We start from the raw sequence: 19,817 nt of genomic DNA, 5'->3' as shown, positions 1-19,817 counted from the left end.
TACATATACGCTGTCTGATATAGTCTGGACATGCACATCTCTCTTGGGAAGGGGCAGTGTTGCACTCCCTACCAAAACTAAGTACCGAAATACAGCTGCCGGCTACACCACAGAAAAGTAACGCAGTACTATCGTCTAGAAATTGGAAAAACTAACGAGATACTGTTACCGCTAACAAAGAAAAGTAATGTAAATACTATGCCGTTACTTATCCGCTACCGAACCCTTACAACATCTTATGCTTCTGTTTCTCGATGCAACACCTTACCGTAGGCATCTCGTTGTCGAATGTACATCTAAAGACGGTGCAATATTTAAGTTCCCTCACATAGATGCCATGCAGTATAAAGTGTGCCACTACCTACAGCCAATATATATTACTTCACATTGATCTTGACCATGAGATGATACACACTTAAGACGTAATTTAATGCACATAGCGCATGTGTGCCTTTAATAATTTTCTCTTCAGAATGTTTGAAGCACAAGACGATTTTTCTGCGGCGATAGTATTTTGTCCGAGATATCCGCGGATACCAACCTCAAATTCTTCCGTCTGCTTCCTGTCGATGGATTGATCAGTGCGATCAAGTGGCGTAACTGTCCATGATAACTGCCCAACTTTCCATGGCGCAACTGCCCATGACAAGCGACCACACATTGATTCATCCATAAGTGGCTACCGTGAGGTGAAAATATCAAATTTCAATTTCTTCATATTTTTTCTAGTTTACCTATCAACTTATTTTATCAAACGAATGGCATAATGTTTGCACTCGCCAGGGCCAACGCCGTGCAGTTAGCATACTGCAACAAAGCTTAGGTCTCACAGGAATTAGGAGTTAATGCTGTTGCCTACCAACTGCTCCCCTTCTTCCAGCCACACGACGGCTTCCCTTACAAAGCATTTGACTATACGAAAATCTACGTTTAATACGCTTTTTCGGGGTATATGAGCTCCTAAGTAAGAGTCTACCCGTGTGAGATCACCTTCGTAATAAAACATTTAGAGATAGAAAAAATATCATCTAGCTTTCTCCCGGACATGTCAAACGCTGTTAACAATCAATTACTTGAAGGTTAGCCGCCTGTGTACCGCCACCAAGCAAGTGGGTAAAGAACATTAATAAGCATGTTGGCGTACCCCGACTTCCGGATAATATCATTATTTATTCATTTTGTGTAGCTCATATATCCACAGTGTAACGTATGTAATCTGAGAAAATAACTAGACGGCGTTCGGCAACCTATCTAAGCTTAGGTAATTCTATCTCGCCAGAATTGCTTCTCCTGAGGTACAACATGTTAAAGCAAAGTCGGCGGTACGTTTGGAGTGCAATGAATGACTATAGCGATATCTCATTATGTTTCCTGTTACAAAAGACACGACGCTTTGTTTATCTGCTCCAAACAATAAAGTTGCAAAACATATAGCTTTAAATCTGCTATCAACACGCTCACACTAGTTTTGCAACTGATTGTATGACGGAAAATAGCCTTGTAGCCAATATTATGCAGTATGTTATATGTACAGGGTGTTTCTTCTCACCTGCAACAAATTTTCATAAAAAGGGGAGTTGCCTAAGGAAGCTTTTACTTTTATCATTGGATTAGTCGACGGGGCTGCTACTAGGAAACCGTTTTTTTTTTCTCAATCAAGGAATTGATTAACAGATATATTTTCATCAACTTTTTTTAATTATTGACTTTAGGGAGCCCATTGCAATTGCGATATTAAAGCCTGATGTCCACATAATGCTCTCGAACCACTGATGAAGCACAGAAGTAATCACAGCGCGCGCTACAGACCTAAGTATTTTACTTCCGTCGTCTGCTGTGAACGGCAAGTAATCGGCAAAGGAGCGACAGTGACGTCGATATCTCCGCCCTCACTCAACGTCACGGAAGGACGTCACACGAAATTCAGGCAAACCCTTTCACGGTATGTTTCACGATCTTTCTTTTCTTGTTTTATTTTTGATTTTGAGGAGCTTTGTGCATCACAGCTACATATAAGCGCATATCCACGAGGGAATGGTGAGCGCCGTGCCCAGCAGAATGAGAGGAGTGATATCGCCAGTGACCACGACACATGAAGGAAGAAAAGAAAGCAAAAAAGAAATACAAGCGAAGATCGTGACATATATCGCGATAAGGGTTCCCTACATCGCGTATGACGTCTTTCTGTGACGTTAAGTGAGAGCGGAGATACCAACGTAGCTCACGCTCTTTTGCCGATCAGTTGCGATTTACAGTAAACGACAGCGGTGAAATACTTGGGTTCGTAGCGCACGCTGTGATCACTTTTGTGCTTCATCTGTGCCTCGAGCGCATCATGTACACATCACGCTTTAATATCGCAATTGCAACGTGCTCCCTAAAGTCAATAATTAAAACGTTGATTGAAATATCTCTGCTAATTAGTCCCCTAATTGAGAAAAATACAGTTTCCTAGTAGCAGCCCCGTCGAGTAATGCAATCCGAAGTCCGTCATTCATCAGGTGCGATGTAGGTGGCATCGCACCTGATGAAGGACGAGCTTCGTCTGAAAGTCTGGTTTTTAATTTAAATCTGTCTTTAAAGTCTCTTTAGTGCTTATCTTAAGTAACTAAAAGGAATGACAAGAATAAATTCTGCTGCATCGTTATCTCACTTTTTCTCTCTGTGTTCCACGTCTTCCACATTAGGAAAAGTAGCGGTAGCGGTAGCTGAGAAAGAGTTTGCCGCTACTCGCACTTGTAGCGGAAATACTTTTTCCGTTACCAATTTAAAATGTAGCGCGATCGCTACACCGCTACTGAAAAAAAAATAGTAGTGAATAAAAAATAAAGTAGTGGAATGAATAAAGCGACGCTACTAGCAGCGCCGCTATGTACAACACTGGGAAGGGGTAGCGTGGAGTTCCCTGCGTTTGGGAGCATGCATGAGGCGATGTGTTGTTCTGGAGCGTATGCGGGTAAACCCATCCCTATATTATGCAGGAGAGAAGACCAGTGCCAAAAGCCGTAGCGAGAGAGGACACGTAAAATATTAATAGCTCTCTATGAGGTTAAGCAACGATAAGGAGAAAAACGACAGTAAATTCTGTAGAGCATCCATTCGCATCCGTAGAGCTCCTGTTCAGTATTGGGGGTAATGTATTTAAAAAGAACAGGGGACAGGCTACCGGATTGTAACCTTGAAAACAGTTGTTCATGCGAGCTAGTGCCATTGTTAACTTCACGCTCTGCGTATCTCTCTGATGGGAAATTCAAAGTGTGACATGAAAGCATCAAGCTACTTTTAAGAGCATTTAATACTGTATCTGAAATGCTTTTAACGATTGGGCATTTAGTCGTCTAGTAAGTTACTTTTTTTTTGTCCGGTACTCAATAGGGGGGGGGATATGTTTATTAAGAAAAAGAAAGGAAAGGAAAGGTACTCAATAGCTTAACTGAACTACTTTTTGTGAGTATCATGTACGAGCCCCTACTTACCCAGGCACTGGTTCTGAAAGTCCAGCACATGACCGGTCGAATCATCGGCAAACCCAGCTGCAAGTAGAGCAACTTGCTTTGGTTGAGCTTTGCAGGTTTTCTTCCCTTTAGGTATACGATGTATTTCGATAATGTATCCGTCTGAGGTTGTCACAGTGTGCCGCTGAAATCCATATCCCTTTCTCCTGATGAAGATCTCCTGGAATCGGCAAGTATACCATGTGGTACATCCAATAACATCGGAATGCTACAGTCCTGGTTAAATTAAGGTGTCTGCTACGCGGCCGCTGTGTAGGCGTGCGCTAGCACTACGCTACAAAGGTAAGTATGACCTGCATAATCCGCAGCTTTAAAGAGGCACTGAAGTGCAAAATATCCTCCTCGCGGAATCGAGGACTCTGTTACCTTGAGAGCAATACAAAAGGAACGTCATTCATCCGTCGCGTCGTTCGTCATCTCCTGCGATCATTGGACAGAGCGAGACTAAGGAAACCAATCACAGACCGCTCCACGTACATTGCCGCGCTTCTTGAGAAGGACAGAAGACGGAGAACGTTGCTCACGAACGAGGCAACGGATGGATCTCGATAGAAAGGAATCATTCTGAGACTCGAACATACACACAGGCAAGCACAACTCAAACCACAAGTTGCCTGCGAACATGAACAGTTTTAGAGCTGAAAAAAGCCAGACATGGACAGGATTTGAACCACGCATTTCTCGATTACTGGAAGCGCGCTTTCACCAATCGACTTGACTAATCGAGAGATTTGTGGTGCAAATCCAGCCGATAAATCCCATTTGTTTTGCCAATACAAGCACGTGGTGGTCTGCTAGCAGATTGCGTATCGCTGTGTGGCAAACTTGTTCTTTTCTCACTTGCTACGCGGACTGCCGACTTATTACATAACATGCAAGACCGAGTGGTAGTATATACAGATGGCTCCACTACAACGACAGGGGCCTTCGTCATACCCGCATGTGGCGCTGAAAGAGTAGTGTGTTTTTCTCTTGCGACTTCGTCGACAGCAGCTAAACTGTGCGCTCTTCTCACGGCTACGGAATATATAGCTGATGATGATGATGATGATTGCAGTTTTTATGGCGCATGAGCAACTAGACTATAATGCGCCAAAACAGTGATGTGTGTGGAAAGATAAAAGTAACTGTTCAATTAAAACCGAATTATCTCAGAATTTGAAATGTAAACCACAGTAAAAGGGAAAGTCATTCACTTATAGGACATCTAGATAGCCGATATCTCTAAAAAAGTTAAAAATTCTCATGTAGGGTAAAAGCGGTTCATCCCCAAGCAATAGAGCAGGGTGAAAAGGCAGGTGATATTGGTAAAATTCTTTAAAATGGCGACGACGGTGATTTTCGTGTAATGAACATGTGATTAGGATGTGCACCACAGAGAGTTGCTCACCACAGCAAGTGCATTGGGGAGGCTCCTCTCCACGGAGTAAAAAACCATGCATGATGAAAGTATGACCGAGCCTTAATCGAGCTAAAATTACTTAATGGAAACAGTTTCCTAAATTGTTTGGTTGGTTCCCTATGGTATCCTTCGTTAGGCGGAGTTTGCTGAGATGCTGTTGGTTCCAGTGTTGCTCGCATTTACTATTAATCGTTCTTCTTAGGACCGCCACGAGGTCCTGAGAAGGAACATCGAATGGAGTCACGTTAAAAGAAATTGCAGCTGTAGCAGCTGCATCAGCATGTTCGTTGCCGGGTATGCCCACATTGCTGGGTACCCAGCAAAAGTTTAAATGGAGATGTTTGCTGATTATTCTACTGGCAAGGCATTGTGCTCTCTGTACAAGAAGGTTCTTTGACATCTGTATGCTACATATGGCTTGTAGGCAACTAAGTGAGTCAGTGTAAATGACCGAACAGTTGATGTGATGTTCTAAGATGTAATTGAGTGCTAAGATTACACCATACACCTCAACATTAAAGATTGATAACATATTCGGTAGGCGGTAAGATCTTGTAGAAGCCTCCGTTATCATCGCACATGAAACTCCTGTACTGGTCTTCGACCCGTCTGTATAAAAGGCTACATGCTCTCCGAAACTATGCTTTAGTGCCAGAAATTCCTGCTGTAGCACAACAGGCGGAGTATCCTGTTTCTTATATTTAGCTAATGAAGAGTTATGCTTTGGAATTGGCTGCCACGGAGGAACTCTCCCGCTAGCTTTTACAACCTGACAACTATATTCAGAAAAACCATATGACTCAACCTCGTCTTGAATACGCATGCAAAGCGGTGGGACAACAGCAGGCTTATGAAGGAAAAGCCGTTCAAAACGAGTACCGTTGATACTCGGCAGAGCTGGGTGACATGGGTATCCCCTGACTTTTAATGCATAAGAAGATGCTAAGTAGAATCTCCGTCGACTCAATGACCACTCGTTACATTCCACGTAGAGACTTTCGACTGGCGAGGTGCGGAATGCTCCCAGTACCAGTCTCAGACCCTGGTGGTGAATGGGGTCTAGACATCTCAGGGCAGATGAGAGAGGCGGTACCCGAGACGGGGAGGGAGAGAGACGACACAACAAGAATTGTTGTGTCGTCTTGTTGTGTCGTCTCTCTCCCTCCCCGTCTCGGGTACCGCCTCTCTCATCATGCACCAGGTTGTCAGCGCCCTGTCACTTCTTTCGATCTCAGGGCAGATTGACGTGCTGAGCCATAAACCACCGAGCCATAGTCAAGTTTGGAGCGAATAATTGATATGTAGATTCGGTGTAGAGTTGCTCTGTCTGCTCCCCACGACCTGTGCGACAGCACTTTTAGAAGATTTAAGCATTTCATGCGTTTTGTCCTGAGGTATTTCATATGAGACGAGAAGGTGAGCTTTTTATCAAAAATAACACCTAAGAATTTCTAAGAATTTGCACTCTGACTTGACTGATAAATCATGTCCATTCATTTTCAACGTGGGTTCGGGTGTTATCCCCCTTACTCTGGAAAATGGAACACATACTGTTTTGTCTGGTGAGAACTTAAAACCATTTTCTTTGGCCCATTTGCTTAACTTGCTTATGGTTAGCTGCAACTGTCTTTCGCACCTACCAGAGTCAACGGAACTGCAAGATATTTGGATATCGTCCACGTACAAGGAATAGCTGACAGAAGGGGGGATGACCTTTGCAATGGAATTCATTATAACGATAAAGAGTGTGACATTCAGCACAGAGCCTTGTGGGACACCGTTTTCTTGTATAAATGGGCGTGATAAGGCCGTGCCAAGTTGAACTCTGAATGTTCTCCCTTCCAGAAAGTCAGCGATGCAGCATAGCATGCGACCACGGATTCCAAAAGAGCACAGATCTCGCAAGATACCATAGCGCCATGCGGTATCATAAGCTTTTTCTAAGTCAAAAAAGATAGAGAGGCAGTGCTGCCTTCTGACAAACGATTCCCTAATAACTGTTTCCAGCCGCACGAGATGATCAGTAGTTGGACACGCAGCCCGGAACCCACACTGGTAACGGTCTAGACATTCGTTTTCCTCAAGGTAATAAACGAGACGATTGTTTATCATACGCTCAAAAGTTTTTCCAAGACAACTTGTGAGTGCTATGGGCCTGTAGCTTGATGGATTTGATGGATCTTTCCCTGGTTTTAAGAAGGGGATAATGGTTGCAACCTTCCAACGGGAAGGAAGGTGACCCTCTTTCCACACGACGTTGAAGAATTGAAGAAGACCCTCTAGTGATTCCCTTGACAGTCGACAGAGCATAGAATATGTGATGCGGTCTGGTCCAGGAGCTGTGACTTTTGATGATGATAATGCTTTTAACAGTTCAGCCATCGTAAAGGGCATATTATATGCATTCTTGTCACCTGTTCCCTTTGGAATATTCTGTTTTTCAGCTTGCTTTTTGATTTTTAACCCTCTCAGGTACACAAGAAAATGGGCAAAGGAAAAATAGTTCTAACGTGTTTTCCTGGTCATTTGAGGCTTCTAGATGACAAAACTACATCAAACAAAATTAATCTTTTTATTCCTAAAAAGTTATTTGCTGGGACATATGTGTCCCTATGTACGTGAACGGTAAAACATCCTATAGTTGCCGCTAGTGCTTTCCTCCGTTATGAAACTCGATAAAGCAGTTCCTCGTCGTAGTAAAACACAGGTGGACGTCGCAGGTTGTGCAGCAGTTCATGGTGCGATTTTCCACCCTTGATTTCGCACAGTTTACACAACGCTTTCGTGCGGATGCCTTGGCCATTTGGTGGCACGTTGGTGCTGGCCTTGTGAGTACCTGACTGCGCTTTTGGGTCTGCACAATGCTCGCTGTACTACGATGACGTCCGTAAAAGTTCCCAATGAGAGAGAGCGCCACAGCTTGTCTGAACTCTAGCGAGGTAAGCGGGGGAAGGCTAGGATTCTCGCTTTGAATCTTGCAGTAGACAATGTAACCGGTGTTGACGCCAATGTCAAGGAGGTCAAAAAACACCCTTAGGTAGTACTTTATTCTTGATCGTCTGTCCACTTCATACGTCACTTTCTTTTGATCCATGAGGTCAACTCCACCCATTCCCTTATTGTATTCGCTCACGACCAGGGGACAACGAACGTCTACCTTTTTTTCCTTTGTACCTGCGCATCGCCGCTGCACCGTGACGGTCTCCACAGGAGAAATGAAGTTCGAAAGCATTACAACTGCACGGTTGTCCATCCATTTGACGCAACAAATGCCATCAGCGGAGAAAGATGCGATGTCCCCTCGTTTCATGTCTTTGTCACTGGGAAATGCTTTCGGCATACCCTTTCGATTGGCACGTACGGTACCACATGCCTTTATGTCTCTCTCAGAAAGTTGAAGCTGGAGGGCTGGAGAATTGAAGAAATTGTCGAAAAAGAATTCGCATCCGAGGCCCTCGAGGGTACTAGTGAGCTCGACAACGACAGATTCACCAAGTCCCATCCCCATGCCTTCCGGCTTCTTCCCCGTGTACATGTCGCACTGAAAGAGGCATCCGGTTTCAGAGTCACAGCGGCACCACATCTTGAACCCCCAGCGGATAGGCTTATTTTTTATATATTATTTCATGATGTTGTGCCCCTTGAATTTGATCATGTGCTCGTCTATAGACTGCCGCTTTGTAGGGGCTAGTGCCGCTTGAAACGCTTCGTTACAGTGAGTGATCAGAGGTCGCACTTTGTAAGCCCTGTCGAACCTTGGGTCGCGTCTGTCGGGCTGACACTCGTTGTTTGCAAAGTGGAGGGCACCCCTGATTTGCTCAAAGCGGTGAAGTGGCATAACATTGGAAATGTATGGAACACCCAGATCAGGCAGAGTCGACCAGTAGTTCCTCAGTGCCGGCAGAACGTGGTAACTCATAATTAGGTTCATTCCCAGAAAGGCCCTCATCTCATCATCCGAAGATGTGAAAAGGTTCCCCTTCTGTTCACAGTACCGAATGGTTTCCTTTACTAAAACGTCTGACAACAGCTTGTCGAAATTCATCACTGCAGAAAAGACTTGCAAGGGTGTAACATCACTCGCTTGCGACTGTGGAATGCAGAGGACCTCTCCGTACTGGACGCTATGCTCACTTGAGAATCTTCGTGCCTTGTGGAATCTTTTCCAGTTGAGTGTCTTAGCACCTCTCCCGCCCATTGTCTCGACCGGGCCATGTGAAGACTCATGAGATTCTGTCGGCCTGCTTCGTTTTTTTGGCGGGTATGATGCAGTGCTCTTTTCTGGATGCTCGACATCAATTTCTTCGATGCCATTATCAATATCAGTTTCTAAAAACCCAATATCTTCGTCGTCTAGCTGGAGACCTGTCTCATCATCACTGTCGTCCGCAAATAAAACCTGGCAAATTTCTTCATCGGAAACCAGGAACTTCCGTCGTTTCACGGGCATCCTGCTGTGAAGAAAGAGAGATGACATTTATGAACCCCCAGCAAACTGCGATAAACACGTTGAAATACAATATGAACGGAAACATTGGGAGCTTCTGTCCGCGTAATCTTTACGAGCGGAGAGAATATACACCTCGTGCCAGTTCTACGTGCGAGTTTTCCCTCCCGGCACACAGGGACATATGTGTCCCATGCGATGAACTCATCGACGAATCTATATTAGACTGCACTGATCGTCTCACTATTATAATGTGGCTATTTTTCATAGGTTTATCTTTATATTCTGACCGTTCTTTGATGGTTATGCAATGGTAATTGTAAGAAAAACGTACTTACTGCTCAGCAGACAACTTGGTCAGATTCTTAGTCACTTCTTCTTCGTTTTGCGCGCGTTTTGCGACAGCGTTGCCAGACTAGGTGACATATTTCGACAAACCTAGGTTCCACCTTTCGCCCAGAGGCTGCGTGACGACGTACAGGTGGCAGTTTTCTTAGATAATTCAGTTTAAAGCACGGGGACGTATTTGTCCCATGTACGTCAAAGGGAACTCATCGCTATAGTGTGACGAGCTTGAGATACTTTGGAAGTGTTCACCGAGCGCGTCTGCCTGTTGCTCTATGCCCTGACAGGGTGTACCACTTATTTGCAGTAATGGCACAGAGAAGCTCACGTAATCACCCTTGATCTTATCGAGCCTGTCCCATACAACTTTGGAAGGTGTGTTATTGTTTAGGAATGATATAAAATTCCTCCACGATTCTCGCTTAGCTTGACGTCGGGTCCAACGTAGCCCGAGTTTTCTTAAATGTAAGTAAATTTGCTGCAGTCGGGTACCTTCGGAAGATTCCCCAAGCACGATTTTGTTCCTTGCGAGTCTTTTCGCAATCACTAGTCTACCAAGGTTTAGGACGCCTGGGGACGAGACCACTTGTTTGTGGAATGGACTTTCTGGCTGCATTTATGATGATGCTTGTTACAACATCATTTGCATGCTCAACAGACACAGATCCAAAGAATGACTGCATAAGATTAGCTTCTTTTTCGAATAAAGTCCAATCTGCCTGTGACAACTTCCATCGTGGTGGACGTGTCGTTAAACTAACTGAACTACCACGGAATTTTAGGACCACCGGGAAGTGGTCACTACCATATGGGTTCTCATCCACTTCCCAGTCTATGCACTGAAAGAGACATGGGCTACACAACGATATATCTATTGCCGAAAAGGCCTGTGTAGCTGCATTTACATAAGTTGGAGTGCCTGTATTTAGGAGTCAAAGAGAGGTATTAAGTAAGACGTCTTCTATCATCTTTCCTCGTCTGTCAGCTCTTGCACTGCCCCACAAAGGGTTGTGCGCATTGAGGTCACCTAGGATTAGAAACTGTGACGGCAGTCGGTTGCATAAATCTTCCAGTTCCCTCTTTTTCACTCTGATATTTGGAGGTAGGTACAAGGAGCAGACAGTGATGATCCTTTGGAAGGAAATCTGGACTGCCACAGCCTCCAGATCTGTTACAAGTGGAAAGCTTTTGGTAGGGAGGGATTTTGGTGTTAGTATAGCCACACCACCTGATGAACGAGTGGCATCTGTACGACCTTTCCTGAAGATATTGCAATGACGGATTGGGTTTTCATGTTTCGTATTTAAGTATGTCTCTTGCAAACAAAAACAGAGTGTGTCGTACCTGTCAAGAAGATTGTTAACATCATCTATGTTGGAAGTGAATCCCCGGCAATTCCACTGGAGAACTGACTGACCCATAGCATATGTGTTACAAAGCAAATATACCAGGAAGTAGCAGCCCAGTAAGTGTCCTAATGTGTGAAGATGACTGATCATGTCTCTTTGGGTGCAGTTATTTTCTGCCTTGGAGCTTTCTTTCTGGCTTCTGCCAGCTCTCCGTCGGAAATATCAGGAAGTGAGCCGCTGGCAGACAAGCCAGCTTTATGCTTTATTTGTGGTTGTGAGCTCAAACTGGCAAAGGACAGTTCAGAGCTCGAGTCCTCATCATTCCACTCCATGGAACCTTCCAGGTGGGAATGTGAGGTGGTAGGCAGCACTGTAGGTGTCTGCTCTGTGTGGGAGGAAAAATAGTGTCGGTTTGCTTTTCTCGTGAATTTGGTACTGATTCTATCTCAGTTTGAGTTGCGCATGTTGCCATTTTGGGCTTTTCTTTTATTACGGAAGCGAACGATTTTTCAAAGATAAACGAAGATGCTTTCTTTCTTGCCTCAGGGTAGGTTAAGTTTTGTGTCACATTGATGTGTAGTATTTCTTTTTCAAGCTTCCATTTCGGACATGATCGGGAGTATGCTGGGTGGTCCCCTGAGCAGTTAACACAACTACAAGAACCCTTGCATTCCTTTGTTTCATGCTGGGGTTGGCCACAGCGTGCACAGCAAGGTGAACCTCGACAGGCATCAGCCGCATGCCCGAATCTATACACCTGAAGCAGCGCAAAGGATTTGGAATATACGGCCTAACTTCTGCTGAGAGGTATCCAATCTTAAGCTTCTCGGGGAGTGTAGGTTGATCAAATGTGACGACTACACAGTAAACTTTTTTACACTTTTTTGGTGTAAATGGCTTGTCCCATGGCGCACACCTTTTTGGTGTTGCCTTTACACTCAAATGATGGGTGTTTTCTGATGCACCCTTTAGTTAAGTGTATTCCTAATAAAACACAGTTATAATGGGAGTTTAAAAACAAAAACACCCTTAATGGGAGTATTCTATTGAAAACACCTCTGATGATGGAATTCTTTGCTAGCGAATATTCCCTCGCAAATAGTGTAATAGGAGCTTCCGCGGCAGCATACCGACACCACTGGCCGAGACGTACAGTTCGACGTTCTTGCTTCTATGGCAAGCAGCACCGCGAACGCGGTAGACTTCCAGCCGTGGTTCCATCGTAGAACCTAAACCGGAGTGCAATGCGTCGCAGGCACGCACGAAACATACGCTTTTAGTATGCCGCACCAACCTGCCCAAGTTTGAACCCGATTTCATATGATACATACACACGGGCTACTTCAAAATTTTCCTGTTGTGCGACGGGCATAATCCACAGAAAGAACAGTTAGCTTGTTAACACTGTGGGACCAAAGTGAATGCAGAGGCATAAAGAGACCTGCGGCACCCTCAGTAGCCTATATTGGCGTGTCGGATGTATCATATACTGAAATAAAATTTGTTGGGGCACGTTCGTTACATGTGATGGGGCGGGAAACGTTTGTAACGGTGGCGGGAATGTGTTTTTGCAATTAACACCCACGCTTGCAGCAACGAGTCAAAGGTATAAGCTAAATCACTAACATCCCTCCCTGTCAAATACTGTGTTTTTAACTCAGGTTATCGTCTATAATGTGATTACTTGCTGAGCGGAGCTGTGAAACCAGCATAATTTTTCTCTCACGAAATAAAACACCATTTTTAACACCATAATCCCAATTCAAATGGGTGTAAAAAAGGTGCATTCGACGGAAAACACTTGTTTCAACACCCCACTTTACACCCTTAATGATCCACATTGGATAAGACGTGGTGTATGTCGATATTACACCTTTAGTAATGCACTTTTTGCACTCTTTGTGGAATAGAAAAGGGTGTTTTTATAAGAATACACCTTGTTTGAGCAAATAAAGGTGTAAAATGTTTTACTGTGTAAGTTTCTAGTAGTGATGTACTCATTATTCTTGCGGATCTTTATCTTTCGCACATCAATGACCTGCTGTTCTTTTAGATTTTCCAAGATCTCTTCTGTTGGCACATCTGTCAGTTCTGAAACTGATAACTCCTCTGCAAGTATTTAGTTGTTTTGTGCAACGAGGCTGCAATGGGTGTCCCCATCATTTCTTTGGCATTCAGTATGTAGTTGCAGTCTGCTTCTGATGTACATTTCACTAGTATGTCCCCAGATCTCATTTTCTTGATTTCTGTGATATGCGTTGAAAGTGATCTTATAGGCTTTTCGATAAAGAAAGGCGACATTTTTCCTAATGGTGTGCATTTTTCTTTTCCATCTTTGCTGGTAGATGTAAGAACAAGGTACTTTGGGCTGAAGCCCTTGGTTACAATTGAAAGGTCTTCGGTCCGCGGCCGTTTGGCGGCCGCGATCTTTGAGGAGTTTGAGTTTCTAACCATGCAGGTTTGATACACGGACATTCCTTGAAGTCGCCCACACTTCATGTTCATGCATGTGAGAAGGTCCCGGAGTTGTTACAACCCATCAGCCGGGGCTTGACCAAAACCCCGACTGCCACAGTTCAAGGTTTCTGCCCTTCACCTTAAATCCCCTCGGCACGTTACGGATAACACCTTAGGACTGGGGGCTGGGGTCCGTGGTGGCGCCACTCAACAAACACCAGCCGAACCCAGTGCCCCCTGCGGGGGGAATATATAGCGTCAGCTCACTCACGGACCAAGTGGGTGATTATCTCGGATTCCAAGGCTGCTCTGACACTGGCTACCTTAGTGTGTCCCGTTCCTCAGCCGACCCAGTGGGCCGTCACCATGCACTGTACTCCTCCGCTTTCTCCACGCTTCGTACCTTATCAACGCATTGTGATTGTGTGGCCGTGTGTGATTTTTCAGTTGTAGTTTTGTGTGTTTTTTGTTCCTCCTTTTTCTTTCGTTTGCTTTTCTTCTTTTTCTTTTCCTTCTCTTCTGTTCACATTTTTCTTTCTTTTTTCCTTTTTTGCTTCTTCGTTTCGTTTTCTTTTTTTTTAATAGCAAGCCGACTTACGTCTGGCTAACCTTTCCTTTCATTTTTCTAAATAAGCATATCAGCATATCCCCCTCCTGTGTCTGCAGGAACTACCGGCGCTGTCAACCCTGTAGTGGCTGATTTTATTGGTGCTTGCTGGACACTACATGTTCTTTCAATGAAAAAAAAACGGGAAATGGATCCCAGGACGTTGTGGCATACCTGGGGGGGGGGGGGGATATAGGTTTATTGCAAAACAAAACAGAAAAAAAAACACGAAAGAGGGGAAAGGTTAGCCTGGCTCCAGCAGCCGACTTGCATACCAGCATACCCAGCATTGGGCATGATGCAACTGACGCTGCTGCACGCAGAGCACATCAGAAGCGTGCGTCACGACTAATCTTTTACAGCAAGTCCAACGCTAAGGCCATGTTGACTGCTTTGTCCCGCCAACTGGCTAAGACACAATGGCTCTCAGGCGGGGCTCGCGCCTTGCTGGTACACCGCGTCAACGCGGAGCTTGCCTCTACTTTCCCGTCATCGTTCCCTAGGCCGTTTGCGTCACTTTACCACCGGCTCCGCCTCAATGTGCCCTACAGCCGACGTCTTCTTCAGGCAGATTCACCTAACCGTGACACCGGTGGGACTGTTGAGGGCACTGAACACATCTTATTATCCTGTCCACGGTATCAGCAGCAAAGACTAAATCTACAAGCTTCTTTAACTCGGCTGGACGGCAGATCCTTCGATGTCGTTAAGGTTCTTGGCCCTTGGACACCCGACCATCAGTTCCATGCCATGCAGGCGTTTGTGCGATTTTGCGCAAACTCCAAGTTGGTGGACACGGTGTGACTGACAGTGTGTGTGAGTGACTGACTGAGTGTCTTTGTCACTCATTGTTCTTATTGTAGTTAAGCATTTTTGTTTTTCTAAGTGTTCTGGAGTTGCCGGCTCTCGTAATAAATGCCTATTTATCTCTCAATTTTTCTTCTTATCAACTCAACGCGGACTGTGGCGCTGATGCCTGGAAGGCGTGACTACCGTCTTGCGCATGAAGACCTTTCAGCTATGTGTGGTTTAGCTCTCTGATTAAATGTTTTCAGCTAACGGAAGTCCGCATTGAGATGGAAATACCTTTCCATGTGTATTCCCTTTACGTCTTTAAACGTCTTTAATTGGTCAAATTGGGATAGAAGATGATCAAGACTTTAACGCGACGCGAAGGTAGAATTTGTAGTACGTTCATAAGGCGTACCGATTTTCCTTTTATGATACGTCTTTCCCATATTTGTTGAAGATGTATCACAAAGGAAGACTTCCAGTAAACGTCTTCCGTTTATATTTGCAAGACGTACCGATTTTTCGTTTATAATACATCTTCGCCATCACTGTTCAAAACATATCTTAAATGAAGACGATGGTGTGCACAGCATAAGTTAACCCTGGATGCTACTCACTGAATGTATCAGACCAAAAGCAGTAACAAACGCAGAGGACACGCTGGTGGTCAGCTAATACTCCCAGCAATGCATCATTTCGGTATGTTTTTTGTGTGAGAATTAATTATACGTAAGACAGTTCACCCTCCGTTTTGTCTTACAGGCGAGCATAGGCTCTCGAGGTTGCGGAAACCTCTAAGACAAGCAACGTATAGTATCTAGTTCCCATCGGCATACTTCAGTTGGTCACATTACGCACCCGGTGTCTTGTTTTTCTCATGCTGCCGTTTGAAACGCCATGGGATATACGAGACACAAACAAAGGAGCAAAACGGACAACGAAACGTACGTGTGTGGTGACGGTGACTCAAGTAAAAAAGAACAAAAGAGGCAGATCTCCATAACACTATAACAGATAGGTATCCACAGGAAGGAATTTTCAGTCTGGGCAGGGGAAATGGCGTTAACGTCCTGGAACAGCATTGAAACACATACCCCACTCCACCCATGTAACGCCCTCTACAGGGATTTTTGCGTACAAGTAAATTGAATTGAATATTATAGACATCTTCAACACCTCTTCGACGACGCATTCGAGACTTTAATGAGCGTCACATTAGCCGAAGCTAGAAGACGTCATGTAGACTGGATAGAAGACGCCTTCTAAACAAAAAAGCAGTCTTGCTAACATCTTTTTGAGACGTTTACAAATCGTTTTGTGCTACGAGGGTTGCTGTAGAGGTATCTTTCGTACTGCGAGGACAAACTTTTGTACTTTGTGCTCCTCCAATGTTACCACATTAACAGATGAGGTATTCCTGAATTGGTGCGCTGTATTTAGAACCCCGATTAGGGTGCGCTGCGGCTACCATGTTATCGGGGTTTTTCGTGTGGGTCTAGCTGGGTGAGTTTGACGAAAATAAATATTGTTTTGCTGCTTTTAAGCTTTCATGTCGTGTCGCCCTTTCTGTGTTCCCGCGAGACCAATGTTCAGGTAATTATGCAATTAGTGTATTGTAATTGGTATGTATATGGTTGAAGGGACGTTAGATAGTTGCGCATGAAACAAAAGTTGCCTCGTCCCAAGCATCCTTCTTGTAGAAAATAAACGCAGCGTGCAGGTTATTACATGAGTCAATCGAGAGAGCACTTGATTCAATCTGTTGCCAGTGCTTGCTCGTATAATCTGCGCGTCTGATATTTGTCATTGCGAAAAAGAAAATGCGTGTGTACGCAGAGTACTGTGCTCTTTCTAACGTAATCGTCACAGTGTGGTGGAGTAGCGCCTCTGGCCGTGGAACACTCCCGCCATTATTACTAGTCCTGGACTGCTTTTCCAGTTTGTGTTACGGCTGTTTTTCACGTCTCCAAGTCCCGAGACTTTGTCATAAAAATACTGCAGATTTTATGTAGACGAGGAAAATACTGGAAACCTATTACCCGTCCGCGCAGTCGCGAAGATGAACAGTGGAATAACTACGAGTTGTTTGGTTTGTAACACTGGTTTGTATGAGCTACAATTATTTGTCCTTAGCTGCTTCTCAAGAACACTAATTGCTGACGTGTATTTCTTTTCTTGCACCATTGTAGCAAGCGGGATCCCTTTAGTGACGACGACAGACGCGCCGGGACCTCGTGTATATTGTTTTTGTCAAACTGTGCGTCGTGTTTCCAGGGGTATTGGTGGAATCCAATCGACAGTGTAGTGCGGTATCGGTGAACAACAAAACTTCCAGTTTGTCACGGTATTCAACCAGCGTGTGGTTTTGCACCTTGCGTGCTGAAGATCGACCGGACGCTAATTCCAGGATGTGCTGCAAAATATTGAAAAATATTATGGCCTCTACGAAATATCTCCACACACACATCTCTTTCAACACAACGCGACCCACTCGCTTGGCAGATAAACCATCTGAATTTTCGAAATCCAGCCTGTTTTTTTTTTTTTTTCAACATAAAGAACCTGGTTTCGTCCAGAGTTCGAGGTAACTCGTTACTATAACTCAGTTCCTTTTCCTTACAGTGATGTACATGTTTGTTAATTATTTTCACACGACTAGCGAGCCATATATTGAGACGGGAAGAAAAAGAAGATGACGAACGAGCCTGGGAACGAACATTGGAACGCAATGAGCATGTATGAGAGCACGAGAATGCGAGCTATCGGAACAAATGAAACAGTCCTATTGGTCAGCGAAGATGCAGCCTCGCTGCCAGCCTGCTCTTCGCTCAATGCGATGACATCACAACACGTGAGCACTCGCAACGTGCAAAATAACCACAAAGAAGAAGCTTCACGAGGAGCAGAGATTGCGACCACGCAAAGCATCGATAAAGTCGCTCGTTTCGTTAGCCTGAACGACTCGTTCAGCTGTCTCGTGCCGTTAAGTTGAACGTGTGAAACGATTAAGCCCCCTGGTTTCGTCCAGAGTTCGAGGTAACTCGTTACTATAACTAAGTTCCTTTTTTTGGTAACTTGTAACTTAACTCGGTATTTTTGCGCAGTGGCAACTTTCAGAGGAACTCGTTTCTTTTTCAGATAACTTTGCCAAAGTACCTTAAGCTAAGTTCCAAGTTACTTTTAATTCGTTTTCGCTCAGGTCCACATATTTTCTTGCTTTCTCTCCGGTTCTTTCACGGCATTTTATCCCATAAAACGTGATATTCAATCAATGACAGTATTCTTTTCAGGAAGTAAGAAGCGCTGCAGCTGCATGCCATTGAAATGAAGTTGAAACATTGTGCGCACACAGGGGGAGAGAGAGATAAATACATGATGACGATGATATGGAGTAAGATGCATAACGTTCGAATTGTTGGACATAAGCGAAAACGATCTAATCGCGCTCCACTCATCCGCAGGCAACTCAAGGTCTAACTCAATTGCTTACGCGCGCTGCACCTGTGTCGTGATATTTTGTGTCCGAAGTAACTTGGAAATAACTCGTTCTTTCTTTTAAGTAACACCGTAACTGCAAGTTACATTTCAGGCTGAACAGCTACGTTATTAACTTAGTTCCATTTTTCATACGGTAACTTAACTCGTAGCGAGTTCTTTTTGACGGGTAACTTCTCGATCTATGGTTTCGTCCTTGCTGCTAGTGTGAAATAAATAGATGGGCGCTCTTCGTGAGGCTACGAACGAACATTAATCCTCTTATTTGAGGAGAACATAAAAACGATCTCGTCAGATTTTCCATGAAAAGCGTCACATATTAAAAAGAATGCAAAGCATTGAATTATTATCAGTGTTTTGATTAGCATGTAGAGGGAGGACATACACAACACGCACGCAGGGCACATCAGAGCACATCAGGGCACAAAAGCCGGGCATGAGCGCTATCTCGGGTTTCCGTGCATATCGGAATCGCGTTCCTGGATCCCCGAGTACAGATCGCGTACAGATCCCGGGTTTCATCGGGAGAAACCCCCGGGATTCAAAAAATGGCATATGGTTCCCAACACTACTTATCTCCAAAACAGAGTTGCCGTGCTGTCCAAACATAGCAGCGAATCAATCAATTAATGAACGTAACACGCATTGCTTCTCTTCCGGTATGGCTTCTCAAACTAATTCACAAGAAAGACACTGGATGAGTTACGTTACCATCTTTTTCATATTTTTTTCTTTTTTATATTTCGGATAATAAGGTGGTGGTGGTAGTGGTAAGGCTGCCGTTTTCACTTCCCGGAAGTAAATATCATCGCGGAAATCGAGCCACTTGTGAACGCCAAAGCGGACGACCTGACATCTTTCCCTACCCGAGCCAATCACGCCGTTTGTAGCGCGCACCTGTTTTGCACAAATTACTCCTAGCTACAGAGGAGTACAGTGTCATGTTCCTTTTTATTGTTACTATGGTTCGTTGAACTATGAGCTCTCATCTCATCTGATGAAGTGCACCTGTTACCTATTTTTCGAGGCGCAGTAAGAGAAATAAGGCTACCATATGGCGCAACATTTTGTGTCGTAAATTGCGCTTCTTCGTTATAATTGTATTGCATTTTCTTATTCGACTTCACAAACGAGTATAAACTCACTTTTATGATTATGCTTAGGAGAACCACAACCTTTGGTAACGCCGTCATCCTTGTTCCCTTGTTCATCGAAAAGCGTAGAGCTCTGCAATCTGGATTTTTTAACGCGACTTTCCTTTCACCGATTTCGTTCTTTTCTTTTGGAATCCATAAAGTGATAAAGCTTCAATGCTCAGAAGGTCACCTTCTGCAACTAGCGACAGTCTTGAACGCCGCTCATGCTTTCCTGACGAAAGAAGTGAATGGGTTTATCGTGCCTAAGATCG

General features: G+C 44.4%; 2 protein-coding genes across 2 annotated transcripts; both read right to left on the bottom strand.

Moving 5' to 3' along the window:
- Positions 1-7,564: 7,564 nt before the first annotated feature.
- LOC135384711 (piggyBac transposable element-derived protein 4-like) lies at positions 7,565-8,500 on the bottom strand. Its single transcript, XM_064613899.1, has one exon. It carries the CDS (start codon positions 8,498-8,500, stop codon positions 7,565-7,567), a length of 936 nt encoding a protein of 311 aa, XP_064469969.1.
- Positions 8,501-8,536: 36 nt separating this feature from the next.
- Positions 8,537-9,367, bottom strand: LOC135384710 (piggyBac transposable element-derived protein 2-like). Its single transcript, XM_064613898.1, has one exon. It carries the CDS (start codon positions 9,365-9,367, stop codon positions 8,537-8,539), a length of 831 nt encoding a protein of 276 aa, XP_064469968.1.
- Positions 9,368-19,817: the final 10,450 nt, after the last annotated feature.

The sequence above is a fragment of the Ornithodoros turicata genome, chromosome 2 (genome assembly GCF_037126465.1).
Source record: "Ornithodoros turicata isolate Travis chromosome 2, ASM3712646v1, whole genome shotgun sequence".
Lineage (NCBI taxonomy): Eukaryota > Metazoa > Arthropoda > Arachnida > Ixodida > Argasidae > Ornithodoros > Ornithodoros turicata.
This window is presented reverse-complemented; position numbering and strand designations above follow the sequence as displayed.

Excerpts from the sequence above, each read along its gene's own strand:
- LOC135384711 (XM_064613899.1), bottom strand. The coding sequence starts at position 8,500 with ATGTGGTGCCGCTGTGACTCTGAAACCGGATGCCTCTTTCAGTGCGAC.
- LOC135384710 (XM_064613898.1), bottom strand. The coding sequence starts at position 9,367 with ATGCCCGTGAAACGACGGAAGTTCCTGGTTTCCGATGAAGAAATTTGC.